The 27675-nt window shown below is 44.7% G+C and overlaps 1 protein-coding gene across 1 annotated transcript in view; it reads right to left on the bottom strand.

The window, feature by feature from the left end:
* The window catches only part of ddias (DNA damage-induced apoptosis suppressor), a 58270-nt gene that overhangs the window by 17521 nt on the left and 13074 nt on the right, over nucleotides 1-27675 (bottom strand). Inside the window, exon 3 of the mRNA XM_070891293.1 lies at nucleotides 12390-12551. Coding sequence (XP_070747394.1) covers nucleotides 12390-12551 — 162 coding nt within the window. The remainder of the gene's footprint in view (nucleotides 1-12389; nucleotides 12552-27675) is intronic.

Genomic DNA, 27675 nt, shown 5'->3' on the forward strand with positions numbered 1-27675 from the left:
CCTTCAGCTGTTGTGCCTAGAGTCAGACCTTACAGGGCCCGTCTAGAAACGTACTTTGATAGATCATTGTGAACCTTTCAAGGAGCCATTTGAGATTGTGCCAAGTAGACTGCATAGTTTCGTGGCATCTAAGGAGGAGTATGCAACTTGCATCTGTGCCGAGCTGCATGACTGCTTGACTGAGCGAAGGACCTCCATGGAGAATTTGCTCAACACCCCCTGACAGAAATCCTAAGCTCAGGCTTAGCTTCAATCATGAATGATTTGATTAGTGTTCTGAATACGCTGAGCTTCAATGGATGTCTTCACTAGATTCACCATGTTCGGGAATCAGATTGAGATCGCCATAACCAAGGGCTTGAACAACCTTACTGTTACCAAAAGTCGTTGCCACACAGATCCATAGCCGTACTGAGTGAGTGAAAGTTGCAGGAGAATGACGGGCACGAATGATGGCGATGTCTCTCAGGAAGACTCCACATCCAATACAACTAACTATATTGCTCAAATGATTACAGGTGTACTATAAAATGTATCGGCCTAGGCACCTGTCATCTACTGACCCAGCATAAAAATCACAGCTGCATCCTATGAAACCCAGGGAGAGAGGACCTGTGGGAAGGAGGTAGGAGGACAGTAGGAGTATGTTTGTGTGTGTGTGTACTAGGCCTATGCAGCAGGGCCTGATCTCCAAGCCAATGGACCAAGACTTTGCTCTGTCAAGCCTGTGTGGTAGCTGGTGCGCAACGGCCACCCCACGATAGAAGAATTCACACACAAGCATCTTCCACCCTTTAAAGTGAAGTTCTGGACCTGGAACATCAGGAGCCTCATGGACAACCCTGTGATATATTCACAGAGCACAGCACACACAGCTTTCTATAATGGCAGACAGCATCTCAGAAGTTCCGGAAGCTTCTGGTCAGCTGACTCATTTATTCACCTTTAGTTGCAGTAACACAGTGTAGCGCTACAACATTACAAGCTTACAGACATTACACTTCTCCCTCCTTAATGAAGAAGTTATTATAACAAACATCATACATAACTTGCATCTTTATATATAACAAAGGATATGGACTTATTTTGCCATATTTACAAATTTAACAACCACTTGTTTTCTGTTTCGAAGAGGATATCTTCGCTCTCGAACAGAACCTTCCAAACATGGTATTGAATCGAAACACATTCGAGGCTGATCCTGAGGAACGTTTTCCTCTAAGAGACGCCCTTGATTGCCAATTGAACTCACTCCAAACTTCAGACTGTTGGGTTTCTTGACTCAGTATCAGACTTAAGTTCTGATTTTCTCTTGGATTTGTTTTCAGTACACTAGATATAGGATATGTATCAAAACTATCTGATGAGTCAGAAATAACTTCTCTCTTTTACTCTACCTCTATTATGATTCTCTTTCTGTCTTAATTGTGTCTCTTCTACGGACTGTGCCAAATTTGGTTTTAACAATGAGAATCTGGTTCATGGCTGTCGTTTGAGAAACAACTCTGCCGGTGTTCTACCAGTAGTGTGAGGAGTATTACGATATGTAATCAAAAAATTAGCCAATTTGTGATCCAATGACAACTGTTGTTTCTTTGGATGTGGATCGAACATTTGTTTTATGAGGGCACGTTTTACAATTTGTACAATGTGCTCTGCTGCACCATTCAAAGCAGGGTGTTACGGTGGAACCATGGTATGTTTCACACCATTTTTGCTCGTGAACTGTGCAAATTCTTCTGAACGGAATTGTAGTCTATTATCCGAAACAATTTCTTCTGGGAGGCCAAATGAAGAAAATAAACTTCGCAAAATGTATAATGTTTTACTTGTTGTTATTTTCCACATTGGAAACACCTTGACCTACTTCGAAAGGCTATCAATCACAATGAACAATTGTTGTCCTTCTAGCTCAGCAAAATCAATATGTAGCCTTTGTCACACCTGGGAGGCCATTTCTATGGCTGTAATGGTACTGATGGAGGGTGGTGCATGGAGCAGTCCCATGCAACAAATTTTTAAGCCAGTTCACGGGCTCCCAGGCTGCCGTGTTCCATGTTTTTATTGAATGCACGAGGTTGCAGCCCCTGTTCCATTATTTAAAGGGGCTGCTCCTCAATTTCTGGCTGCACTTCAGTCTCACACTCCTGATCTTTGGGCACCTTGTGCGGAGGGGAGCGGGTAGGTCCGAGGGCCTCCTTGTAGGACTGCTCCTGGGCACGGCCAAGGGTGCCATCAGCCAGTCCAGGCAGCGGGCGGTCGAGGGAGTCGTTCAGCCCGACTGCCTGCCTCTCTTCCATGCTTACATCCGGGCCAGGGTGTCCCGAGAGATGGAGCACGCGGTGTCCAGCAGTACACTCGTGGCCTTCCGCGAGAGGTGGGCGCCGGAGGGACTGGAGTGCATTATCACCCCCGGCAACCAAATTTTAATTTGATTTTACATTTTTTAAAGTTTAATTTGTTTTAATTGCCGGGTTTTTAGTGTCCCCCTCCCTTTTTATAGGGGGCACTTGTAAAATATATAATTTTAATGCCCTCCCAAAAAAAAAAAATCACAAAAAAAACCAAATAAAAACAAAAAATATAAAAAAAGAGGGCAGTTAAAAGTGGCTGGAGTATCCCCCAGATCGGGGGGGGGGCACTTGATCTAATGTTTATTTTGTTCCCCCCCAAAAGAGTTGTAGGGCTGTTGAGGGGAGCACTTGATTCAATTGTTTATTTGTCTTCAACTAAAAGAGTTGAAATGGTACTGATGGTGATTGCTTGCTTACCGATTGACATGTCGTACATTGACTCACGATGTACTCTATATCTTTATCAAGACCTGGCCACCATAAATAACTGCGTGCAAAACTCTTGGTCAAACACATTCCCAGGTGCTGGCCATGGAGGTCTGCGAATAATTTGGACCTGAATTTATTTGGTATAACCACTCTTGCACCCCACATGATACAATCTTTATCGACTGATAATTCATTCCTACGAATGAAGAATGGATGAATATGTGTGTCTGTTACCTGGTTTGGCCATCCATTTGCAATATACTCATACACCTTTGACATCACTGGGTCACGTTTGGTTGCTCTACCAATCTCTTCAGCAACCCCAACAGCAACAGACCGGAACGCCGTACTGCTATCGTTGCTTGGGAAATCAAACGTTTCGACGTAGACATCGCCGCCCTAAGCAAGACTCGGCGGGCAGGGGAAGGCCTGTTCAAGGAACAAGTTGGTGGTTACATCTTCTTCTGGAAAGGTAAACCAGAAGAACGCCACCTCCATGGGGTCGGCTTCGCCATTAAGAAAAAGAGCTAGTTGGGCATCTCAGAGACTCCGTTGCGGAATAAACAAACGCCTCATGACCCTTCACCATAGCCGGAACCAGTGCCCTATGGTCATCAGTGCGTATGCCCCAACACTGGAAGCTACAGACGAGACCAAAGAGGAATTCTACTCCAGCCTTGAATGATTCCTGTCCCAAGCCCCATCAGGTGACAAGCTGATCCTCCTCGACGACTTTAACGCCAGAGTTGAAAAGGACACAGACCTCTGGGGAGGTGTGATTGGCAGAGAGGGGGTAGGGAAAACCAACTCCAGTGGTACCCTCCTCCTGACAAAATGCTTAGAACATGGCCTTGTCATAACCAACATCTTGTTCCGTCAGAGAGGCAAGTACAAGGCATCGTGGCAACACCCTCACTCCAAGCACTGATATCTGCTAGACTATGTCATCGTCCAAGCGAGAGTCCGCAAGGACATCTGCATCATCTCTGCCATGACAGGAGCTGATGACTGCTGGACGGACCACTGCCTAATCCGCTCTGTCATCTCCATCAATGTCGCCCGAAAACAGCGACGGCAACAGAAACGATGCTGCAGAAAAATCAACGCTGGAGCACTCAAAGACCCTGCGAAGAAAGCCCCTATTCAGCCAGCGCCTCACAACCAACCTGACGAATCCCAGTGATCCAGAGACGCAGAGTGTCCACAGCACCTGGTCTGCCCTCAAGACCTCCATAATTAGCACCTGTGAAGAGATGCTTGGTCACTTCACCAGGAAACATCAAGACTGATTCGACGAGAACGACCAGGAGATCCAGGAGCTAATAAGCCACAAGAGCAAGGCATTCTTGAACTGGAAACAGCAACACAACTCGAGAGCAAGAAAGCAGACGTCTGAAGGCAGAGGTCCAACATAAAACTCACGGCCTAAAGAACAGATGGTGGGTGGAGAAAGCATTGGAGATTCAGAAACTGGCCGACAACCACCGACATGCGTGGATTCTTTAGCGCAATCAAGGCCGCCTATGGCCCAAGCATCCAAGGTCCTACCCCACTGCGGGCCAAGAACGGAGAGGTACTCGTCAAAGACAGAGGGGCAGTCACTGCCCGCTGGAAGAACTTCGAAGATCTCCTTAACCGAGACTCTGTCTTCGACGTAAGTCTCCTCGACTCTATCCTGCAGCATGCTACCCCGCCTCCACCTCAGCACAACCCCAGCCTGGCACGAGGTTGAATAAGCCATCCGACAACTGAAGCACAACAAGACCTCGGGAGCAGATGGAATCCCCTCCGAAGCACTAAAGCATGACGGAGAAGCACTATTGGCGTGAATCCATTAACTCATTTCTTTTATTTGGAAGGAGGAGAGCATGCCAGGGGATCTCAGAGATGCGTAATCGTGACCATTTTCAAGAAAGGTGACAAGTCCGATTGCAGTAATTAGAGGAGTTTCCCTGCTGTCTACCATAGGGAAAGTCATCGCAAGAATCCTCCTGAATAGTCTTCTCCCAGTGGCTGAAAAACTCCTCCCAGAGTCGCAATGCGGATTCCGCCCACTAAGGGGCACAATGGACATGATCTTCGCCACACATCAAATTCAAGAGAAATGCAAGGAATAGCACCGACCTCTGTACATGGCCTTCTTTGACCTTAATGAGGGATTATGGAGTGTCCTCCGCAAATTCGGCTGCTCTCAAAAGTTCGTCACGATCCTCCGTCTGCTTCACGATGACATGCAAGCCGTGATCCTGACCAACAAATCCACCACAGACCCAATTCACGTCGGGACCGGGGTCAAGCAAGGCTGTGTCACTGCACCAACGCTTTCCCCATCTTCCTTGCTGCAATGCTCCATCTCACCCTCAATAAGCTGCCCGCTGGAGTGGAACTAATCTGCAGAACAAACGGGAAATTGTTCAACCTGCGTCGCCTTCAGTCCAGATCCAAGGTCGTCCCATCCTCGGTCACTGAATTATAGTATGCAGATGACGCTTGCGTCTGCGCACACTCGGAGGTCAAACTCCAAACTATTGTCAACACCTTCACCAAAGCGTACGAGAGCATGGGCCTTACACTAAACATCCCTAAGACAAAGGTCCTCTACCAACCTGCCCCCGCCACACAGTACTGCCCCACCGATGATCAAAATCCACGACGAGGCCTTGGACAACGTAGAACAGAAAACAGAGAGTCGGGATAAATGGTTCATTCTTGGTTGGCAATCAGTAACTAGTGGGGTGCCGCAGGAATCAGTGCTGGGATCCCAACTATTTACAATCTATATTAACGAAATAGAAGAAGGGACTGAGTGTAACGTAGCCAAGTTTGCTGATGATATAAAGATGGGAGGAAAAGCAATGTGTGAGGACACAAAAAATCTGCAAAAGGACATAGACAGGCTAAGTGAGCGGGCAAACATTTGGCAGATGGAGTATAATGTTGGAAAGTGTGAGGTCATGCACTATGGCAGAAAAAAATCAAAGAGCAAGTTTTTATTTAAATGGAGAAAGATTGCAAAGTGCTGCAGTACAGTGAGACCTGGGGGTACTTGTGCATGAAACACAAAAGGATAGTATGCAGATACAGCAAGTGATCAGGAAGGCCAATGGAATCTTGGCCTTTATTGCAAAGGGGATGCAGTATAAAAGCAGAGAAGTCTTGCTATAGCTATACAGGGCATTGGTGAGGCCACACCTGGAATACTGCATGCAGTTTTGGTTTCCATATTTATGAAAGGATATACTTGCTTTGGAGGCAGTTCAGAGAAGATTCACTAGGTTGATTCCGGAGATGAGGGGGTTGACTTATGAGGAAAGGTTGAGTAGGTTGGGCCTCTGCTCATTGGAATTCAGAAGAATGAGAGGTGATCTTATCGAAACGTATAGAAATATGAGCGGGTTTGACAAGGTGGATGCAGAGAGGATGTTTCCACTGATGGGGGAGACTAGAACTGGAGGGCACGATCTTAGAATAAGAGGCCGCCCATTTAGAAAAAGAAATGAGGAGAAATTTCTTAGGTGGCTGAACAGTCCAATACAAGAGCCACAGTCCCTGTCACAGGTGGGACAGATAGTCGTTGTGGGAAAGGGTGAGTAGGACAGGTTTGCCACACGCTCTTTCCGCTGCCTACACTTGATTTCTGCATGCTCTCGGTGATGAGACTCGAGGAGCTCGGCGCCCTCCCGGATGTACTTCGTTCACTTAGGAAGGTCTTTGGCCAGGGACTCCCGGGTGTCAGTGGGGATGTTGCACTTTATTAGGAAGGCTTTGAGGGTGCCCTTGTAATGTTTCCTCTGCCCACCTTTGGCTCATTTGCCTTGAAGGAGTTCCGAGAAGAGCGCTTGCTTTGGGAGTCTCATGTCTGGCATGCGAACAATGTGGTCATCCCAGCAGAGCTGATCAAGTGTTGTCAGTGCTTCAATGCTGGAGATGTTGGCCTGGTCGAGGACGCTAACATTCGTGCGTCTGTCCTCCCAGGGGATTTGCAGGATCTTGGAGACATCGTTGGTGGTATTTGTCCAGCGACTTGAGGTGTCTACTGTACATGGTCCACGTCTCTGAGCCATACAGGAGGGCGGTTTTCACTACAGCCGTGTCAACAAGCTCCCCGTTGGAGTGGAACTAAACTACCTTCGTCGTCTCAGGCCAAGTCCAAGACCACCCCAACCTCTGTCGTCGAGCTAGAATACGCGGACAACGCCTGCGTCTGCACACATACAGAGGCTGAACTCCAAGTCATAGTCAACGTATTTAGTGAGGTGTACGAAAGCATGGGCCTTACGCTAAACATCCATAAGACAAAAGTCCTCCATCAACCTGTCCCCGCCGCACAGCACTGCCACCCAGTCATCAAGATCCACGGCGCGGCACTGGACCATTTCCCATACATCAGGAACAGGGATCAAGAGAGGTGATGGAGATGTAGAGCTGGGTGTCGTCATACACATGTGGAAAATGATGCAATGTCTGCAGATGATGATGTGCACAAGTAAAAGTATTAAAAGAGCTTCTGGTGCATCGATATACACAGTTCACACTGGGCGAAGAGAGAATATGAAGCTCTGCAGCCCAAAGCACTAGTGGCTGATATGTATGTATGTATTATAGTACAGTAAGGAAGAGTTACTTGGAAGTACAACACAAGTGCATGGTTTTGAATATATTGTTTTTATTATTTTTATGAACGTAATAAAGTCCTTTCATTTGATCTTGTTTTTGAGATGTAGTTTGGGTTATTGAGGTTATATAAAGAACATAAGAACAGATGCAAAGAGATTTAGATAGGTTAAGCGAATGGGCTGAGGTTTGGCAGATGGAATACAATGTCGGAAAGTGTGAGGTCATCCACCTTGGGGAAAAAAAAAAAAACAGTAAAAGGGAATATTATTTGAATGGGGAGAAATTACAACATGCTGCGGTGCAGAGGGACCTGGGGGTCCTTGTGCATGAATCCCAAAAAGTTAGTTTGCAGGTGCAGCAGGTAATCAGGAAGGCAAATGGAATGTTGGCCATCATTGCGAGAGGGATGGGGTACAAAAGCAGGGAGGTCCTGCTGCAACTTTACACGGTATTGGAGAGGCCGCACCTGGAGTACTGCGTGCAGTTTTGGTCACCTTACTTAAGGATATACTAGCTTTGGAGAGGGTACAGAGACGATTCACTGGGCTGATTCCGGAGATGAGGGGGTTACCTTATGATGATAGATTGAGTAGACTGGGCCTTTACTTGTTGGAGTTCAGAAGGATGAGGGGTGATCTTATAGAAACATTTAAAATAATGAAAGGGATAGACAAGATAGAGGCAGAGAGGTTGTTTCCACTGTTCGGAGAGACTAGAACTAGGGGGCACAGCCTCAAAATACGGGGGAGCCAATTTAAAACCGAGTTGAGAAGGAATTTCTTCTCCCAGAGGGTTGTGAATCTGTGGAATTCTCTGCCCAAGGAAGCAATTGAGGCTAGCTCATTGAATGTATTCAAATCACAGATAGATAGATTTTTAACCAATAAGGGAATTAAGGGTTACGGGGAGCGGGCGGGTAAGTGGAGCTGAGTCCACAGCCAGATCAGCCATGATCTTGTTGAATGGTGGAGCAGGCTCAAGGGGCTAGATGGCCTACTCCTGTTCCTAATTCTTATGTTCTTATAAGAAATAGGAGCAGAAGGCCATAGGACCCCTCGAGCCTGCTCCGCCACTTAATACGATCATGGTTGATCCGATCATGGACTCAGGTCCACTTCCCTGCCCGCTCCCCATAACCCCTTATCGTTTAAGAAACTATCTATTTCTGTCTTAAATTTATTCAATGTCCCAGCTTCCACAACTCTGAGGCAACAAATTCCAAGATCCACAATCCTCAGAGAAGAAATTGCTCCTCATCTCAGTTTTAAACGGGCAGCCCCTTATTCTAAGATTATGCCCTCTAGTTCTAGTCTCCCCTATCAGTGGAAACATCCTCTCTGCATCCACCTCGTCAAGCCCCCTCATAATCTTATACATTTCGATAACATCACCTCTCATTCTTCTGAATGCCAATGAGTAGAGGCCCAACTTACTCAACCTTTCCTCATAAGTCAACCCCTTCATCTCTGGAATCAACCTTTTGAACCTTCTCTGAACTGCCTCCAAAGCAAGCATATCCTTTCATAAGTATGGAAACCAAAACTGCATGCAGTATTCCAGGTGTGGCCTCACCAATACCCTGTACAACTGTAGCAAGACTTCCCTGCTTTTATACTGCATCCCCTTTGCAATAAAGGCCAAGATTCCATTGGCCTTCCTGATCACTTGCTATACCTGCATACTAACCTTTTGTGTTTCATGCACAAGTACCCCCAGGTCCCACTGTACTGCAGCACTTTGCAATCTTTCTCCATTTAAATAATAACTCGCTCTTTGATTTTTCTCTGCCAAAGTGCATGACCTCACACTTTCCAACATTATACACCATCTGCCAAATTTTTGCCCACTCACTTAGCCTGTCTATGTCCTTATGCAGATTGTGTGTGTCCTCCTCACACATTGCTTTTCCTCCCATCTTTGTATCGTCAGCAAACTTGGCTATGTTACACTCATCCCTTCTTGCAAGTCGTTAATATAGATTGTAAATAGTTGGGGTCCCAGCATTGATCCCTGCGGCACCCCACTGGTTACTGATTGCCAACCAGAGAATGAACCATTTATCCCTCTCTGTTTTCTGTTCGTTATCCAATCCTCTATCCATGCTAATATATTACCCCCAACCCCGTGATCTTTTATCTTGTGCAGTAACCTTGAAGTATTAATCCCACTGTAATTATATTATACATACAATCATTCATTTAATGTGGATCTAACACAGATGGTTCCGAACACAGAGATATAATTTAAATGGTCACTATATTAATATCCCCTACCTTCACAAAACCATTCTGAATGGTCAACTTTCATTTGCATTTTTAACTACAAGATTTTAAAAACATGTGGTAATACTGCTCTTTAACCACTAGAGGCCAGTATATTGTAATTTAGTGACAAACCATGCTGGAAGCTGGCTGCCTTCGCATGAAGGAACTCATCATCTAGAACAGGAACCAGTTATTGCATTCAAACACGCCGCACACTGGAATGTGTGACTGCAGCACCAGCTGATTACTGTACCAGCAGTTAGCCGTTACTTACTCCAAATGTGACTGGGGTAAGGTGTGGCAGTGAAACATCACAGATGTTATTTATATCCGAGTGCTGGTGAGTATAGGAAATACAGACTAAAAGAGACAACATACCAGATAAAAAATTCTCAATTTTTTGCGGGACTAGAGTGATGCATGAATCTAACAAGTTCAAAAAAGAAAAATGTTACCATTTTACAGTCTTCTAAAACTGCTTAATCTACTTGCCAAATATTAGTACCATACTGGCTATATGCAGCTATGTAGGTTTTGACTTGATTAATCTGGCAAAAAAGTATTGTATGAAAGTAACAGTATTTAATGAGCTACCTGGTCAAATACATGTTCTAAACGACAAACTTCATCCCAATGAAAAATGCAACTTGATCTTTGCCTCTTCAGTTTCAACTTTGAATACGGTCAATTATTTAAGTTTCTGAGATTTTACAGATTGAACAATAGAAATGCAATTGATAATATATTTCTGTATTCGGGGTCAACCAGTTTCTTGGTTCTGAATGTAACACATGCTATAAAATAGTTTTGTAATTTCTTCCCCACCCTGACCCCAGAGAAAGGGAGGAGGTCTCATTTCTTTCAGCATTCAAAATTACTTCATAGAATCATAGAAGTTTACAGCATGGAAGGAGGCCATTTCAGCCCATCGTGTCCATGCCGCCCAACAAGAGGCTATCCAGCCTAATCCCACCTTCCAGCTCTAGGTCCATAACCCTGCAGGTTACGGCATTTCAGGTGCACATCCAAATACTATTTAAACGTGGCGAGGGTTTCTGCCTCTACCACCCTTTCAGGCAGCGAGTTCCAGACTCCCACAACCCTCTGCGTGAAGATATTTCCCCTTCTACCAATTACCTAAAATTTATGCCCCCCTGGTTGTTAACCCCTCTGCGAAGGGAAATAGACCCTTTTTATCCACTATATTAAGGCCCCTCATAATTTTTATACACCTCAATGAGGTCTCCCCTCAGCCTCCTCTGGTCCAATGAAAACAAATCTAGCCTATCCAATCTGTCCTCATAGCTTAGATTCTCCACTCCTGGCAACACCCTCGTAAATCTCCTCTGTACCCTCTCCAGTGCAATCACGTCCTTCCTGTAATGCGGTGACCAGAACTGCATGCAGTACTCCAGCTGTGGCCTAACCAGTGTTTTATATAGTTCAAGCATAATCCCCCTGCTCTTGTATTCTATGCCTCGGCTAATAAAGGCAAGCATTCCGTATGCCTTCTTAACCACCTTATCTACCTGTCCTGCTACTTTCAGGGATTTGTGGATATGCACTTCAAAGTCCCTTTGTTCCTCTACACTTCTCAGTATCCTACCATTTAATGTGTATGCCCTTTCCTTGTTAGCCCTCCCGGAATGCATTACCTCACACTTCTCTGGATTAAATTCCATTTGCCACTGTTCTGCCCACCTGATTGATATCTTCCTGCAGTCTGCAGCTTTCTTCTTCATTATCAACAACACAGCTGATTTTAGTATCATCTGCAAACTTCTTAATCATACCCCCATATTCAAGTCTAGATCATTGATGTATATCACAAAAAGCAAGGGACCTAGTATCGACCTCTGCGGAACCCCACTGGAAACATCCTTCCAGTCGCAAAAACATCCATCATACTTTAAGCTGAATTTTCGGTCTTTTGCCACCCCGTTAGCCCCCGGAGGGGCAGCAATGGCGGCGGTAAGCATTTCCGGGCGGACGGCCAGCTTCCAACCGGGACATTCAGTGCCGGTTTCGTCAGGGCACGAAGCATTACCACCCGGAAAAAGTGAGCTGATGTGCAACGCTCCTGGTTGCGACAACGCCTCGATTTTTGGCTGCCGCCCGACCCGCAGCACTCCGTAGAGCGCCCTGCTGGGATCAACTGTGAAAGCTGGCAGTCCAAGCTGTAGTGGCTGCAGTGAGGCAAGTACTGTCGACCTTAGGTAAGTGTAATTGTTTTTTATTTTATGTTTTTGCGATTTATGTTGTGGTGGCATGAGTTATTTATTGGGAATGTTTTTGGTGTTTTTTTTTCTTTTACAGCTTTTTTCCCTCCCAGACCTCTCTTACAGCGCTCCGAGGCCGGCTGTTTAGTTTGGGATTTTCAGTTGCTCAGTCGGCCTTGCGCTCCAAGAGGTGTGTAACGTCTCCCTTAGTGCTCCGCCCCACACTCCGGGTGCAGCTGATGAATTTTGCTGACTGAGGCGCAAACTGTTCCTAGACGCAAACTTTACCGCCCCGTCGCCATTACCGCTCCGAAATTAGCAGAACCGAAAATCCAGCCCTTTTGGGTTTTACTTAAACTAATTGTTAAAGGGATCTAATTATCATACTTCAATAACAGCTTATTCTTTGAATATAATAAACAAATCTCTCGGATTTATAAGCAGGGCTTATGATCTTAACAATACAGATGGTGTTACCAAGACATCTTAAAATTTTTAATATTTACCGGTGTAGAAATCCTGCTGCTGCTCCAAAATACGGTTCAAGACAGCTCCCGAAGACAGTTATATTAAATACATCACTTTTTCCTGCAACCTTTACAGAAAGTCTGTACCTGTAATTCATATTCTGTGCTTTGGAAACACAATCACGTTTTGGGCACTGGAATCTACAGAAAAAAAATTGACAGACAGAAGGTCACTATAATTCAGTTTTCACAAGACACGCATTTACTTCAGGCAGAAAATAGAAAACTGCATCATACATCATGCAACTAGGATAATTGATTGCACACGTACACACTCACAGCACTGCCAAAGACAATAAAACTTTCACTAGAAAAAACTATAATCTGCAGAGTGGACTTAAAAAGAGTGGTTTATTTGGGAATTGAGAAAGAGTGGGAATTTCTGGTAAGTACAGGTTAAACCTCCCTTATCCGGCACCTGACCTGTTCCGAATGAGGGATATTTCCGGATAAGTGGAGGTCACGTGTTTTCAGTGTGTGCGCGCGCCGAATGGCTGGAACGACTGTCAGTCAGACAGTCGGTCAGTCTCAGCTCACATTGGAGACTAAACTATTCTATTCTCAAAATCGATGGAATGATTAGCTGATCTAAAATATTAAAAAGGTAAGTATGTTGAAAACATTTTCTGAACAATTTTTATTGGAATTTCCATCAGTGTGGTGTCGACGGGCCGCGCGGGCCCCCAAGGTGTCGACGGGTCCCGAGGTGTTCTAGGTTGAGGGGCTTCTGCTACTGTTGATCACTTTCTTTCTAGTAAGTGTGTGGATTTTCTGTTTAGGCAAATTATTTAATTAAATAATAAAGGAAAGGTATCACCGTTGTGCCTAAAAAGGGAATGGGAAACTTGGGGGGTGAGTCGGAGTTCTGTGCATACGCCACCCGGAATGGTGCCGGACGAGGGGTGGTGCCTGATAAGGGAATCCCGGATAAGAGAGGCTCAACTTGTATTGGGCAGGTAGAAGCTGTAAAAAGTGAAATTTAGTTTAACATTTTGATTTAAACCTAGAACTTTAAAACTGTAGTTAGCAGAAGTTGCCTGTCAGTGGCAGTTAATTGTCAGTCAGCTGTAAGTGTTAGTCTTGAATAGGTGTTAATCACAGAGAATAGGGGAGCTGAGTCAACACTTGTAAATTGGATGTAGCTCTTAAGAGTATAAAAGTCAACAGCTTTTCTAGAGCAGTTGTCTGCACAGAGTGGACTTAAAGATTGGTTTATTTGGGAATTTGGAAAGAGTGGGAATTCGGAGAAGAGGGTGAAGGAGTTGCAGCTTTTTGCCCACACTATTTATAATGCTTTGTGTTACAGGTAGATATTTAATTTAATTACCCATTACTTAATCCAGATCAATTAAGAAGTCAAGGAACTAAACTGTAAACTACGTTACTTAAATACAAATATAATTACATTTGATTAAATGGAACAAGACCATATAGGGACAGCAGTGCAGGTGATGTGCAGCATGTGGGAGATTGTGAAGAGCATTGTGATCCCGGACAACCACGTTTGCAGTAAATGCCTGCATCTTGAGGAACTTCAGCTCAGAGTTGCTGAGCTGGATCTGAGGTGCAAACATTGCAGGGCATCAGGGAAGGGGGAGTGTTACCTGGACACTTTGATCCAGAAGGCAGTCACACCACTTAGGTTAGGTAGTGGTGCAGGTCTGGTTAGTGGTCAGGGACAGGAGAGTGTGACTGCAACTCAGATAGGTAAGAGGACCCCAGGTGCCGTGCTGGAGGAGCCTCAGCCTTTGCCCTTATCCAACAGATATGAGGTTTTTGCTACCTGTGTGGATGAGGGAAAAGCCTGCAGGATGGATGAGCAGGTTGAACATGACACCATGGTGCAGGACGCCATTCAAGTGGGAGGTGTGAAAGCGATTGTAGTTGTGGTAGGGGACAGTATAGTCCCCGACCACAACTACGAAAGCATGGGCCTTACACTAAACACCCATAAGACAAAGGTCCTCCACCAACCTGACCCCACCACACAGTACTGCCCCCGTCATCAAAATCCATGGCACGGTCTTAGACAACTTGGACCATTTTCCATACCTCGGGAGCCGACTATCAGCAAGGGCAGACATCGACGACGAGGTCCAACGCTGCCTCCAGTGTGTCAGCGCAGCCTTCGGTTGCCTGAGGAAGTGTGTGTTTGAAGACCAGGACCTCAAATCTGGCACCAAGCTTAATGTCTAAGTGCAGTAGTGATACCCGCCCTCCTCTATAGCTCAGACACGTGGACCATATACACTAGACACCTCAAAGCGCTGGAGAAGTACACCAGCGCTGCCTCCGCAAGATCCTGCAAATCCACTGGGAGGATAGATGCACCAACATCTCGCTCAGGTCAACATCCCCAGCATCGAAGCACTGACCACACTCGACCAATTTCATTGGGCGGGCCACATCATTCGCATGCCCGACACGAGACTCCCAAAGCAAGCGCTCTACTCGGAACTCCTACACGGCAAGCAAGCCTCAGGTGGGCAGAGGAAACGTTTCAAGGACACCCTCAAAGCCTCCTTGATAAATTGCAACATCCCCACCGGCACCTGGGAATCCCTGGCTCAAGACCACCCTAAGTGGAGGAAGAGCATCCGGGAGGGCGTTGAGCACCTCGAGTCTCGTTGTAGAGAGCATGCAGAAAACAAGCGCAGACAGCGGAAGGAGCGTGCAGCAAACCAGACTCCCCACCCACCTTTTCCTTCAACCACTGTCTGTCCCAGTCCCACCTGTGACAAAGACTGTAATTCCCGTATTGGACTGTACAGTCACCTGAGAACTCACTTTTAGAGTGGAAGCAAGTCTTCCTCGATTTGGAGGGACTGCCTATGATGATGATGGTGCAGGAGACCATTCAAGTGAGCGGAGTGAAAGGGATTGTTTTTGTGGTAGAGGACAGTATTGTCAGAGGGATAGATACTGTTCTCTGCAGCCACGACCGGGCGTTTCGAAGGTCGTGTTGCCTGCTCGATGCCAAGGTTAAAGACATCTCCTCGCGGCTGGAGAAGAATTTGGAGTGGGAAGGGGGATCCAATTGTCGTGGTCCATGTATGAATCACGGCATAGGTAGAGCTAGGAATGAGGCACTGCTGAAAGAATTTGAGAAGTTGGGATCCAAATTAAAAAGCAGAACCTCAAAAGGTAATAATTTCTGGATTGTTACCTGAGCCATGCGCCAACTGGTATAGTGATAAGCAGATTTGAAACTTAAATGCGTGGCTCAAAGAGTGTTGTGGGAGGCAGGGATTTTGCTTCAAGGGGCACTGACACCAGCATTGGGGAAAGAGGGAACAGTTCTGTTGGAATGGGCTCCAATTGAACCGGGCTGGAACCAGTGTCCTGGTGAATCGAATAACTAGGGCAAGTATACAGGACTTTAAACTAATGAAGTGGTGGGGAGAGGGAGGATTCAGGAAAGAGGAAATTTAAAAGCAGCAAAAGTAATGTCAAGGTTCTAGAGCAGAGCAGAGTTTTGTGTAAAAATAAGCAGAGTGGGTCAGTTAGGGAGAGGAACAAAGGTAAGAGGGCATTACTGACTAAGGTAACATCAGGGAAGAATAGAAAAAAGCCAAAGCTAAAGGCACTACATCTGATTGTTGCGAATGCTTCGCGCAAAAAAGATGAATTAATAGCACAGATAGAAATTAATCATCATCGTCATAGGCAGTCCCTCGAAATGAGGATGACTTGCTTCCACGCCAAAAAGGGACGAGTTCACAGATGTTTCAATGAAGAACCTAATATTCCAGGTCCTGAATGGCATCTTGAAGGGTGGAAGATGCCTGTGCGTGGATTTTTTTAATGTGTGATGACCGTTGCACACCAGCCACCACATGGGCTTCACAGAGCTAGGTCTTGGTCCAGTGGCAAGGATTAACCACAACGACTGGAGACAAGCTCTGCTGCATGGACCTAGCGCGCACACATATCGCAGTGTGCGCTGGCCTGTGCTGCCCCTGGGTCCTCACCTCTCCTGGGTCCTGATCATGTCCTTCTACGAACTCTTGCTGCTCCTCCACCCCGACCGTGCCACTCCTGCTGTACCTACCCGCACTACAATCAGCGACCTAGATCTTGATGATGTCCAATCCAGTCACCCACTTCGCAGCCGTCGCCTCCTGCAGCAGCACGTGCTGCTCCCTGCAGTGGTATTCCGCTGCACGTTGCTCCCTCTAATGGCCCCGGCCTGCTGATGGTCTTGCAGGCCGGGACCGCCCCAATTTCCAGAAATTAATAGGTTTGACCTAATAGCCATTACGGAGACATGGTTGCAAAATATTCCAGGATACTTAACTTTCAGAAAGAGATAGGCAAAATGCAAAAGGATGGGATAAAGACAGTACAGAGAAAGGGCTAGAATTTGCACTGCATCTCCGCCCGGTTTCTCGCCGGTATTGGTCGGTTTGGACAAAAACCGGGTCGGCGAAAATTTCCATAAAGAGTTCCGCTGGCAGTTTCGAAATAGCGCTGGGGAGTGGACCGCCCACATGCACCATCCAAAGACTGCTATCACCCGATTTTTGACTTAGCGGTGACCCGTAGGCAAGTAGGAAAAAAACGCCGACGAGAAGCAGCGGGAGCTGGGCGGTAGGTAAGTAGCACGGCAAAAAAAAGGTAAGTAATGAGTTTTTAATTATTATTTTAAAATTCTTTTACAGTGATTAAGTAGAAAAAGGATCCCGAGAATGTTTTCTGATTTTTTTTATTTTTTGGAAAAAATATTTTTTGTGTTTTCCCCCTCCTAGGCCCAACCCGCAGCCTCGGTCTAAATTTTAGTAATTACCGCCCATTTTGTTTATGAACCGCCCAATTGGCCCAAGATTGCGTTTTCCACCGAGAATCGGGGTGTACGGTCCATTTCTTTTTGTTGGGCGGAATTTTTTCCCTTTCTTTGTGGAAATTTTCACCCGCAGTAATTTTAAAATATTAGCGGTCTTGTGGGCGGCAATCCGGCGGTGGCGTATCTTTTTGAATTTCTAGCCCAAAGGGTCTTAGTTCGGAAAATCAAGAAGTAGAATCAGTTTGGGTGGAGCTAAGAAACAGCAAAGGACAGAAAACATTGTTGCGAGCTGTTTATAGGCCCCCAAACAATAATGGTAATGTAGGGTAATTAAATCACAAAATTAGAGGTCCATGTAACAAAGGTAATATAATAATCATGAGGGACTTTAATCTACATATAGACTGGGCAAACCAAATTTGCAGTAATAGTGTGGAGGACGAATTCATGGTTTTCTAGATCAGGATGTTGAGGTATCAACTAGAGAACAGGCTATTTTAGATCAAGTATTGTGCAATTAGAAAGGGTTAATTAATAACCTTGTTGTAAAAGGCCCTTTCGGGAAGAGTGACCATAATATGTTGAATTTTATATTAAGTTTGAAAGTGATTTAGTTAAATCCGAAACTAGGGTCTTAAATCTAAACAAAGGAAATTCCATAGTCATGAGGGGCAAGTTGGCCAAGGTAGATTGGGAAACTACATTAAAAAGGTATGACGGTAGACAAGCAATGGCTAGCATTTAAAGAATTAATACATTATTTACAATAAACATACATTCCTTTAAGGCACAAAAACCGTGGCTAACAAGAGAAGTTAAAGAGGCTTATAATGTTGCAAAAAAGAACAGTAAGCCTGAGGATTGGGAGGATTTTAAAATTCAACAAAGGAGGACCAAGAAATTGATGAAGAAAGGGAAAATAGAATATGAGAGTAAACTAGCAAGAGACATACAAACAGACTGTAAAAGCTTCTATAGGTATGTAAAAAGGAAAAGATTAGCGAAAGTAAATGTGGGTCCCCTACAGGCTGAGACAGGAGAAATTATAATGGGGAATAAGGAAATGGCAGAGAAATTAAACAAACCTCCTGGAAATAGGAGAGTATCAGGGGTCTAGCGAGAATGAGCAATTGAAAGAAATTAGTATTAATAAAAAAATAGTACTGAAGAAAATAATGGGACTCAAAGCCGATAAATCCCCTGGACCTGATGGCCTGCATCCTAGGTTTTGAAAGAGATGGTTATAGAGATAGTGGTTGTCATCTTCCATAAATTCTAGAACGGTTCCCGCAGATTGGAAGGTAGCTAATGTAACCCCACTATTGAAGAAACGAGGGAGAGAGAAAACAGGGAACTACAGACCAGTTAGCCTGACATCAGTAGTAAAGAAAATGCTCGATCTATTATTAAGGATATGGTAACTGGGCACCTAGAAAATAATAATAGGATTGGGCAGAGTCAACACGGATTTATGAAAGGGAAATCATGTTTGACAAATCTGTTTTTTGAGGGTATAACTCGTAGAATAGATAAGGGGGGGGGGGGGGGAAATCAGTGGATGTGATGTATTTAGATTTTCAGAAGGCATTCGATAAGGTGCCACACAAGAGGTTATTGAACAAAATTAGAGCTCATGGGATTGGGGGTAATATACTTGCATGGATTGAGGATTGGTTAACGGACAGAAAACAGAGAGTAGGAATAAACGGGTAATTTTCAGGTTGGCAGGCTGTAACTAGAGCCGTGCCGCAAGGCCTCAGCTATTCACAATCTACATCAATGGTTTGGATGACAGGACCAAATGCAAGCTATCCAAGTTTGCTGATGATACAAAGCTAGGTGAGAATGCAACTTGTGAGGAGGATGCAAAGAGACTTCAAGGGGATATAGGCCCCTATTTTCACCATGATTGTGCGCCGTTGTTTTGGTGTACGCCGTTTTTTGGCGTGAAATCCTCGGTTTCTAACTTCTCGCCAACATTTATACGCCGGCGCCGACCACGTGCGGCAGTTTAAAAAATGTTGTCGCAGACACGACTGAAAACGAGATTGGGCGCCGTTTTTGTGCAGTTAAGTGATTTTGGCCATCCATGATTATTTTTAGCGTGGCGGACACTGTTCAAAAGCCCTGAAAAGAAAAAGCTACTGTGAACTTAAAGAAATCGGCGCGGCTCACAAAAGGACATTGGGGCCAGGCAAAAGACGACAAAATAAAGTACAAATGCATGGATTGTTTTTGACAGGGTACTCTGAAAATAACTCGGAAAGTAATTTCCGAGTTTGTGGAGCGAGACAATGTAAAAAAACAAATTTATAATTTTTACAGAAGGAACTGAAATAACTGTCTGGCTGGGTTCTTTTTCACCCAAATTGCGACTGTTCACCCCAACGCAATTGTTGCTGACCGGGCTCCAGGCACGGGTTGAAGGAGTGCCAGCCGGGCAGGATCGCAAGCTCGGCCGGACACCAGCACCAGAGCCCGGGCTGCTTTTGAAGCCGAGCGTCGAGTTGTTGTGCTCATGTACAGCTGAGCTTGTGATCCTGCCTGGCCAGCACTCCTTCGACCCGTGCCTCAAGCTCGGTCAGTATCCGAAATGGGACGTTTTGTGCACAAAAAAGGAAAAACGATCCGATCACAAAAGGAATGATCCAGACCGGGAAGTTTCTTTTTTTGCACATGCCCAGAGAGTTTTTAGCGCAGACTTGAAGCCACCCCCCCCCCCACCCCACCCCCCCCCCCCACCCCCAAGACAACTTCGGACAGCACAGCGCCAAATTCAAATATTTGCTTGGCGAAAGTCCCGATTTTTTTTTCCTGCCGCGAATGTACACAAAAAAATCGTACGTTAACATGCGCAGGTGCCTAAAATCCAGCAAGTGGAAAATAGGGGCCACAGACAGGCTAAGTGAATGGGCAAGAACATGGCAAATTGAATATAATATGGAGAAACGTGAAGTTATCCACTTTGGTAGAAAAAATAGAAAAGCAGTGTATTTTTTAAATGGATAGAGATTGGGAGTGTTGGTGTTCAGAGGGACCTGGGTATCCTTGTACACAAATCACTGAAAATTAACATGCAAGTATAGCAAGCAATTAAGAAAGCAAATGGAATGTTGGCCTTTATTACTAGAGGATTTGAGTATAAAAGTAAAGACGTCTTACTGCAATTATATAGGGCCCTGGTGAGACCGCACCTGGATATTGTGCACGGTTTTGGTCTCCTTACCTAACAAAGGATATACTTGCCATAGAGGGAGTGCAACAAAGGTTCACCAGACTTATTCCTAGGATGGGGGGATTGTCCTATGAGGAGAGATTGAGTAGACTAGGCCTATATTCTCTAGGGTTTTGAGAGGTGATCTCACTGAAACGTACAAAATTCTTACAGGATTTGACATGGTAGATGCAGGGAGGATGTTTACTCTGGCTGAATTATCTAGAATCAGGGGTCACAGTCTCAAAATAAGGGGTTGGCCATTTAGGACTGAGATGAGGAGAAACATCTTCACTCAGAGGGTGGTGAATCTCTGGAATTCTCTACCCCAGAGGGCTGTGGAGTCTTTGAGTATATTCAAGACAGAAATCGACAGATTTTTGGATATTGAGGGAAACAAAGGATATGGGGATAGTGCAGCAAAGTGGAGCTGAGGTAGAAGATCAACCATTATTCACTGAATGGCAGAGCAGGCTCAAGGGGCCGAATGGCTTACTCCTGCTCCTAATTCTTATGTTCTTATGTAACGAAAGCTCTTGTCAAGATGCTTATTTACAATTCACTTGGAAGCTTCCATAGGCACAGAAATAAAATAAAAACATTTCAGCCAGGTCTTTGATATGGGAAATGCTAATAGAATATATTGAGAACTCTCTGGAAAGTTAGTTTATGCTGTAGCCAAGATTAATTTCATATTTCAAAGATATTGCATCACATTCTAATTACTGGAAATATTTTCCTTTGAACATTTTATCCAACACAAATTTTTGAAGTGCAGGAATTCTAAGGTCACACCACACAGCAAAAAACTGGAAGCACAATATAACACCATCCATGGAGAATACTTTCTGTACATGGTATTCCCCATCTCTCTATTTTCAAAAATGAAATGATTACAATACCTCCTACCCATTATGAGACATCCTCATATTTATACAATATGTTGGTTTTGAATTTTCTTCAGTTGTTTTGGTGAACTCGTACTTTAGAACAGCTCCACTGATGTCACTGGAAGCCACTCCTTTGGACTGGCACAGGGGAGCAACTGAGTGAGAAATAATATCCATCAGTTGAGACCCACAAGGCTAGAAATATTGTTTTAAAGGGGCCGTTGGGGCGAGTACTTCGTACATAAATACTCCTCCAGCCTTTGCTTTTCCTTCACTCATTTTTAGCCATTTTACTAAGTGATTATATAGCTGAGGAGCCTTTGGAGACAATATTTATCCAAGACAGACTTGGCAAAAACTTTGTCACTCATACATTGATAAATTTTATATCAGGCAGGTGTGTGATGTGTTTTCTTAAATATCATGGAGATATACAAAAATAATGACTTTTAACTTTTATTTTGCAATGCCACAGGACGTCAACTAGCAAATAAAAAGGATGAAATGTTGATGTACTTGGTATAAATCAGGTACTGAGAGAACTTAGTGTTACTGTAAATAGTGCAACCTGAAAACAGGTCCGTGAAAAGTATCACAGACTTATCAATAGAGCTCAATATATATATTTAACTAATTCAAAACAAGATGTTACAAAGATTAGAGTATGACAGCACTTGCATTTATATATTCTGGGCTGCGCGGGACCAGCTTTATCAATGTTAAGTTTTGCGCATGCATGAAACTGTGAATGGGCCACAAAGGGAATCGCACCCCCCAAAAAAGAGAGAGAACATTGCCTACAATCCTCTGAGAACTCTGTGTTCCTCCAATTCTGGCCACTTGTACATTCCCAATTTCCTTTGCCCTTCATTGGTGGCTGTACCTTTAGCTATCTAAGCCCCAACTTCTGGAGTTTGCTCCCTAAACCCATCTGCCTCTACCTCTCTCTCCTCCTTTAAGATGCTCCTTAAAAGCTACCTCATTGACCAAGGTATTGATCACATATTCCAATATCTCCTTTATGTGGCGATGTCAAATTTTGTCTGATAACACTCTTGTGAAGCGCCTTGAAGCATTGTACTATGTTAAAAGCGCCAAATGCGCGGTTATACAGCGCTTGTTTTGAAATGGTTTTGGTTGAGAATAGTGTGTTGGTTAGGAAACCAAAGTAAATCTCTGGACTTATTTGAATAATGCCATAGGATCTTTTACTCCCACCTGAGCAGACATTTATTTTGGTATAACGACTCATCTGAAAGATGCCATCTATAATAAACAGCATTCCCTCAGTACCGCACTGAAATGCCAGACTAGATTATGTGCCAGTCATTGAATCATAGCACAGGAGGCCATTCGGCCCATCGAGCCCATGCGGACGCTCTGCAAGAGCACTTTAGCTAGTCCCACTCACCCACCCTTGCCCCCCGTAGCCCTGTAATTTTTTTTCCTTCAGGTACTCATCAAATTCCCTTTTGAAAAGCACAATTGAATCTGCTTCCACCACCCCGTCAAGCAGTGCATTCCGGATCCTAACCACTCGCTGGTTACAAAAAGGTTTCCTCATGTCGCCTTTGGTTCTTCTGCTGCTTAAATCTGTCTCCGCTGGTTCTCGACCTTTCCGCCAATGGGAATAGTTTCTCTCTATCTACTCTGTCTAGACCCCTCATGATTTTGAACACCTCTATCAAATCTCTTCTCAAGCTTCTCTGCTCTAAGGAGAACAACCCCAGTTTCTCCAGTCTATCCACGTAACTGAAGTCCCTCATGCCTGGAGCCATTCTTGTAAATTTTTTCTGCACCCTCTCTTCATTTCCTTCCTAAAGTGTGGTGTCCAGAATTGGACACAATACTCCAGTTGAGGCCAGACCAGTCTTTTATAAAGGTTCATAATTTCCTTGCTTTTGTACTCTATTCCTCCATTTATGAAGCCCAGGATCCTGTTTGCTTTTTTAACCACTTTCTTAACATGCACTGCCACCTTCAATTATTTGTGCACATATACTCCCAGGTCTCTCTGTTCATGCACCACCTTTAGAATTGTATCCTTTAGTTTACATTCTCTCTCCTCGGTCTTTCTACCAAAATGTATCATTTTGCATTTTCTGCGTTAAATTTCATCTGCCACATGTCTGCCCATTCCACCAGCCTCTTTATGTCCTCTTCAAGTCTATCACTATCCTCCTCACTGTTCACCATACTTCCAAGTTTTGTGCATCAGCAAATTTTGAAATTGTGCCCTGTACACCCAAGTCCAAGTCATTATTATATCTAGTACCGACCCCTAGGGAACACCACTGTGTACCGTCCTCCAATCCAATAAACAACCGTTCACCACCACTCTGTTTCCCGTCACCTAGGCAATTTTGTATTCATGCTACCATTATCCCTTTTATTCCGTGTACTTCAACTTTGCTGGCAAGCCTATTATGTGGCACTTTATCAAACACCTTTTGGAAGTGCATGTACACCACAGCAACCGCATTGCCCTCATCAACACACTGTTACCTCATCAAAAGACTCAATGAAGTTAGTTAAGCCTTTAATAAATCCGTGCTAGCTTTCCTTAATTAATCCACTCTTGTCCAAGTGACTGTTAATAACGTGGGAAAAAATTGTTTCTAAAAGCTTCCCCACTGCCGAGGTTAAACTGACTGGCCTGTAGTTGCTGGATTTATACTTGCACCCTTTTTTGCACAAAGGTGTAACATTTGCAATTCTCCAGTCCACTGGCACCACCCCCGTATCTAAGGAGGATTGGCCAGTACTGCCGCAATTTCCATCTTTACTTTCCTCAGCATCCTTGGATGCATCTCATCCGGTCCTGGTGATGTATCTACTTTAAGTACAGACAGCTTTTCTAGTATCTCCTCAATCAATTTTTATCCCATCCAGTATCTCAACTACCTCCTCTTTCACTATGACTTTGGCAGCATCTTCTTCCTTGGTAAAGACAGATGCAAAGTACTCATTTAGTACCTCAGCCATGCCTCCAAGTGCAGGTCTCCTTTTTGGTCCCTAATCAGCCCCACCCTTCCTCTTACTACCTATTGACTATTTATGTGCCTACATAGACTTTTGGATTCCCTTTTATGTTAGCTGCCAATCTATTCTCATACTCTCTCTTTGTGCCTCTTATTTCCTTTTTCACTTCCCTCTGAACTTTCTATATTCAGCCTGGTTCTCACTTGTATTCTCAATCTGACATCTGTCATATGCCCCCTTTTTCTGCTTCATCTTACTCTCTATCTCTTTCATCATCCAAGGAGCTCTGACTTTGGTTGTCCTACATTTTTTCCCTCGTGGGAATGTACCTCGACTGTACCTGAACCATCTTCTCTTTAAAGGCAGCCCATAGTTAGATTTCAGTTTTGTCTGCCAATCTTCTTGGATTCCAATTTACTCAAACCAGATCGATTCTCAACCCATTGGCCTTCCTCCAATTAAGTATTTTACTCTAGATTGCTCCCTGTCCTTTTCTATAGCTAATCTAAACCTTATGATACTATGATCACTGTTCCCTAAATGTTCCCCCACTGATACTTGCTCCACTTGACCCACCTCATCCCCTAAAACTAGATCCAGCAACGCCCCCTTCCTCGTTTGGCCGGAAATGTACTGATCAAGAAAGTTCTCTTGAACACACTTCAGAAATTCTCCCCCCTCTCTGCCCTTTACACTATTACTAGCTCAGTCTATATTAGGATAGTTGAAGTCCTCATTATCACTGCTGTCGTTCTTGCACCTCTACGTAATTTCCCTGCAAATTGCTCCTGTATATTCTTCCCACTAGTTGGTAGCCTATAGAATATACCTAGCAATGTAATGGCACCTCTAATGTTTCTTAACTCTAACCAAATAGATTCTGTCCTTGACCCCTCCAGGACATCATCTCTCTCCAGCACTGTAATATTCTCCTTAATCAATACAGCCACCCCACCTCCTTTCTTTCCTTCCCCATCTTTCCTGAACACCTTATAACCAGGAATATTTAGTAAACAATCCTACCCTTTTCTGAGCCAGGTCTCCATTACATCATATTCCGATGTTGCGATTTGTGCCTGCAGCTTACTAACCTTATTTATACAAATAACCTTCCGGAAATATTGGGGATCGAGGGTCTGGTAAGAAGGAGGAACTGAAGGAAATCCTTATTAGGCAGGAAATTGTGTTAGGGAAATTGCTGGGATTGAAGGCCGATAAATCCCCGGGGCCTGATAGTCTGCATCCCAGAGTACTTAAGGAAGTGGCCCTAGAAATAGTGGATGCATTGGTGATCATTCTCCAACAGTCTATCAACTCTGGACCAGTTCCTATAGACTGGAGGGTAGCTAATGTAACACCACTTTTTAAAAAAGGAGGGAGAGAGAAAACAGGTAATTATAGACCAGTTAGCCTGACATCAGTAGTGGGGAAAATGTTGGAATCAATTATTAAAGATGAAATAGCAGCGCATTTGGAAAGCAGTGACAGGATCGGTCCAAGTCAGCATGGATTTATGAAAGGGAAATCATGCTTGACAAACCTTCTGGAATTTTTTGAGGATGTAACTCGTAGAGTGGACAGGGGAGAACCTGTGGATGTGGTGTATTTGGACTTTCAAAAGGCTTTTGACACGGTCCCACACAAGAGATTGGTGTGAAAAATTAAATTACATGATATTGGGGGTAATGTACTGACGTGGATAGAGAACTGGTTGGCAGACAGGAAGCAGAGAGTCGGGATAAACGGGACCTTTTCAGAATGGCAGGCAGTGACTAGTGGGGTGCCGCAGGGCTAAGTGCTGGGACCCCAGCTATTTACAATATACATCAATGATTTAGATGAAGGAATTGAGTGTAATATCTCCAAGTTTGCAGATGACACTAAGAAGGTGGCGGTGTGAGCTGTGAGGAGGATGCTAAGAGGCTGCAGGGTGACTTAGACAGGTTAGGTGAGTGGGCAAATGCATGGCAGATGTAGTATAATGTGGATAAATGTGAGGTTATCCACTTTTGTGGCAAAAACAGGAAGACAGAATATTATCTGAATGGCGGCAGATTAGGAAAAGGGGAGGTGCAATGAGACCTGGGTGTCATGGTACATCAGTCACTGAAAGTTGGCATGCAGGTACAGCAGGCAGTGAAGGCGGCAAATGTGATTTTGGCCTTCGTAGCTAGGGGATTTGAGTATAGGAACAGGGAGGTCTTACCGCAGTTGTACAGGGCCTTGGTGAGGCCTCACCTGGAATAGTTTTTTCCGTTTTTGTCTCCCAATCTGAGGAAGGACGTTCTTGCTATTGAGAGAGTTCAGCAAAGGTTCACCAGACTGATTCCCGGGATGGCAGGACTGACATATGAGGAGAGGCTGGATCGACTGGGCTTGTATTCACTGGAGTTTAGAAGGATGAGAGGTGATCTCATAGAAACATATAAAATTCTGACGGGACTGGACAGGTTAGATGCAGGAAGAATGTTCCTGATGTTGGGGAAGTCCAGAACCAGGGGATACAGTCTAAGGATAAGGGGTAAGCCATTTAGGACTGAGATGAGGAGAAACTTCTTCACTCAAAGAGTTGTTAAGCTGTGGAATTCCCTGCCGCAGAGAGTTGTTGATGCCAGTTCATTGGATATATTCAAGAGGGAGTTAGATACGGCTAAAGGGATCAAGGGGTATGGAGAGAAAGCAGGAAAGGAATACTGAGATGAATGATCAGCCATAATCTTATTGAATGGTGGTGCAGGCTCGAAGAGCCGAATGGCCTACTCCTGCATCTAATTTCTATGTTTTTATGCTTCGTGCATTTACACACATGCTCTGTAAACCTATCTTAGACCTTCTTGCATTCTCTCTTAGTCTGATCCCACCTAATGCCATCTATTTCTTACTCTTGTGCCATCTGTCTCTCCCAATCCTTTATGCACCTTGTTCCTCCTTTCTAATGCTACATTCTGGTGCCCGTCTCACTGCCAAATTAGTTTAAACCCTCCCCAACAGCACTAGCAACACTCACCACCCCCCCACCCCGCCCCGCAAGGACATTGGTCCTGGCTCTGTTGAGGTGCAACCCGTCTGGCCTGTACAGGTCCCACCTCCCCCAGAACCAGTCCCAATGTCCCAGGAATCTAAAGCCTTCGTTCCTGCAGCATCTCTCCAGCCACGCATTCATCTGCTCTATCCTCTTATTTCTATACTCACTAGCTCATGGCACCGGAGTAATCTGGAGATTACTACCTTCGAGGTCCTGCTTTTTAATCTCTTTCCTAGCTCCCTAAAATATGCTTGCAGGACCTCAATCGCTCTTTTTACCTATGTCGTTGATTCCAATATGAACCATGACCTCTGGCTGTTGACCCTCACCCCCTCAAAATGATCCGCAGCCGCTCAGTGACATCCTTGACC

The sequence above is a fragment of the Pristiophorus japonicus genome, chromosome 10 (genome assembly GCF_044704955.1).
Source record: "Pristiophorus japonicus isolate sPriJap1 chromosome 10, sPriJap1.hap1, whole genome shotgun sequence".
Lineage (NCBI taxonomy): Eukaryota > Metazoa > Chordata > Chondrichthyes > Pristiophoridae > Pristiophorus > Pristiophorus japonicus.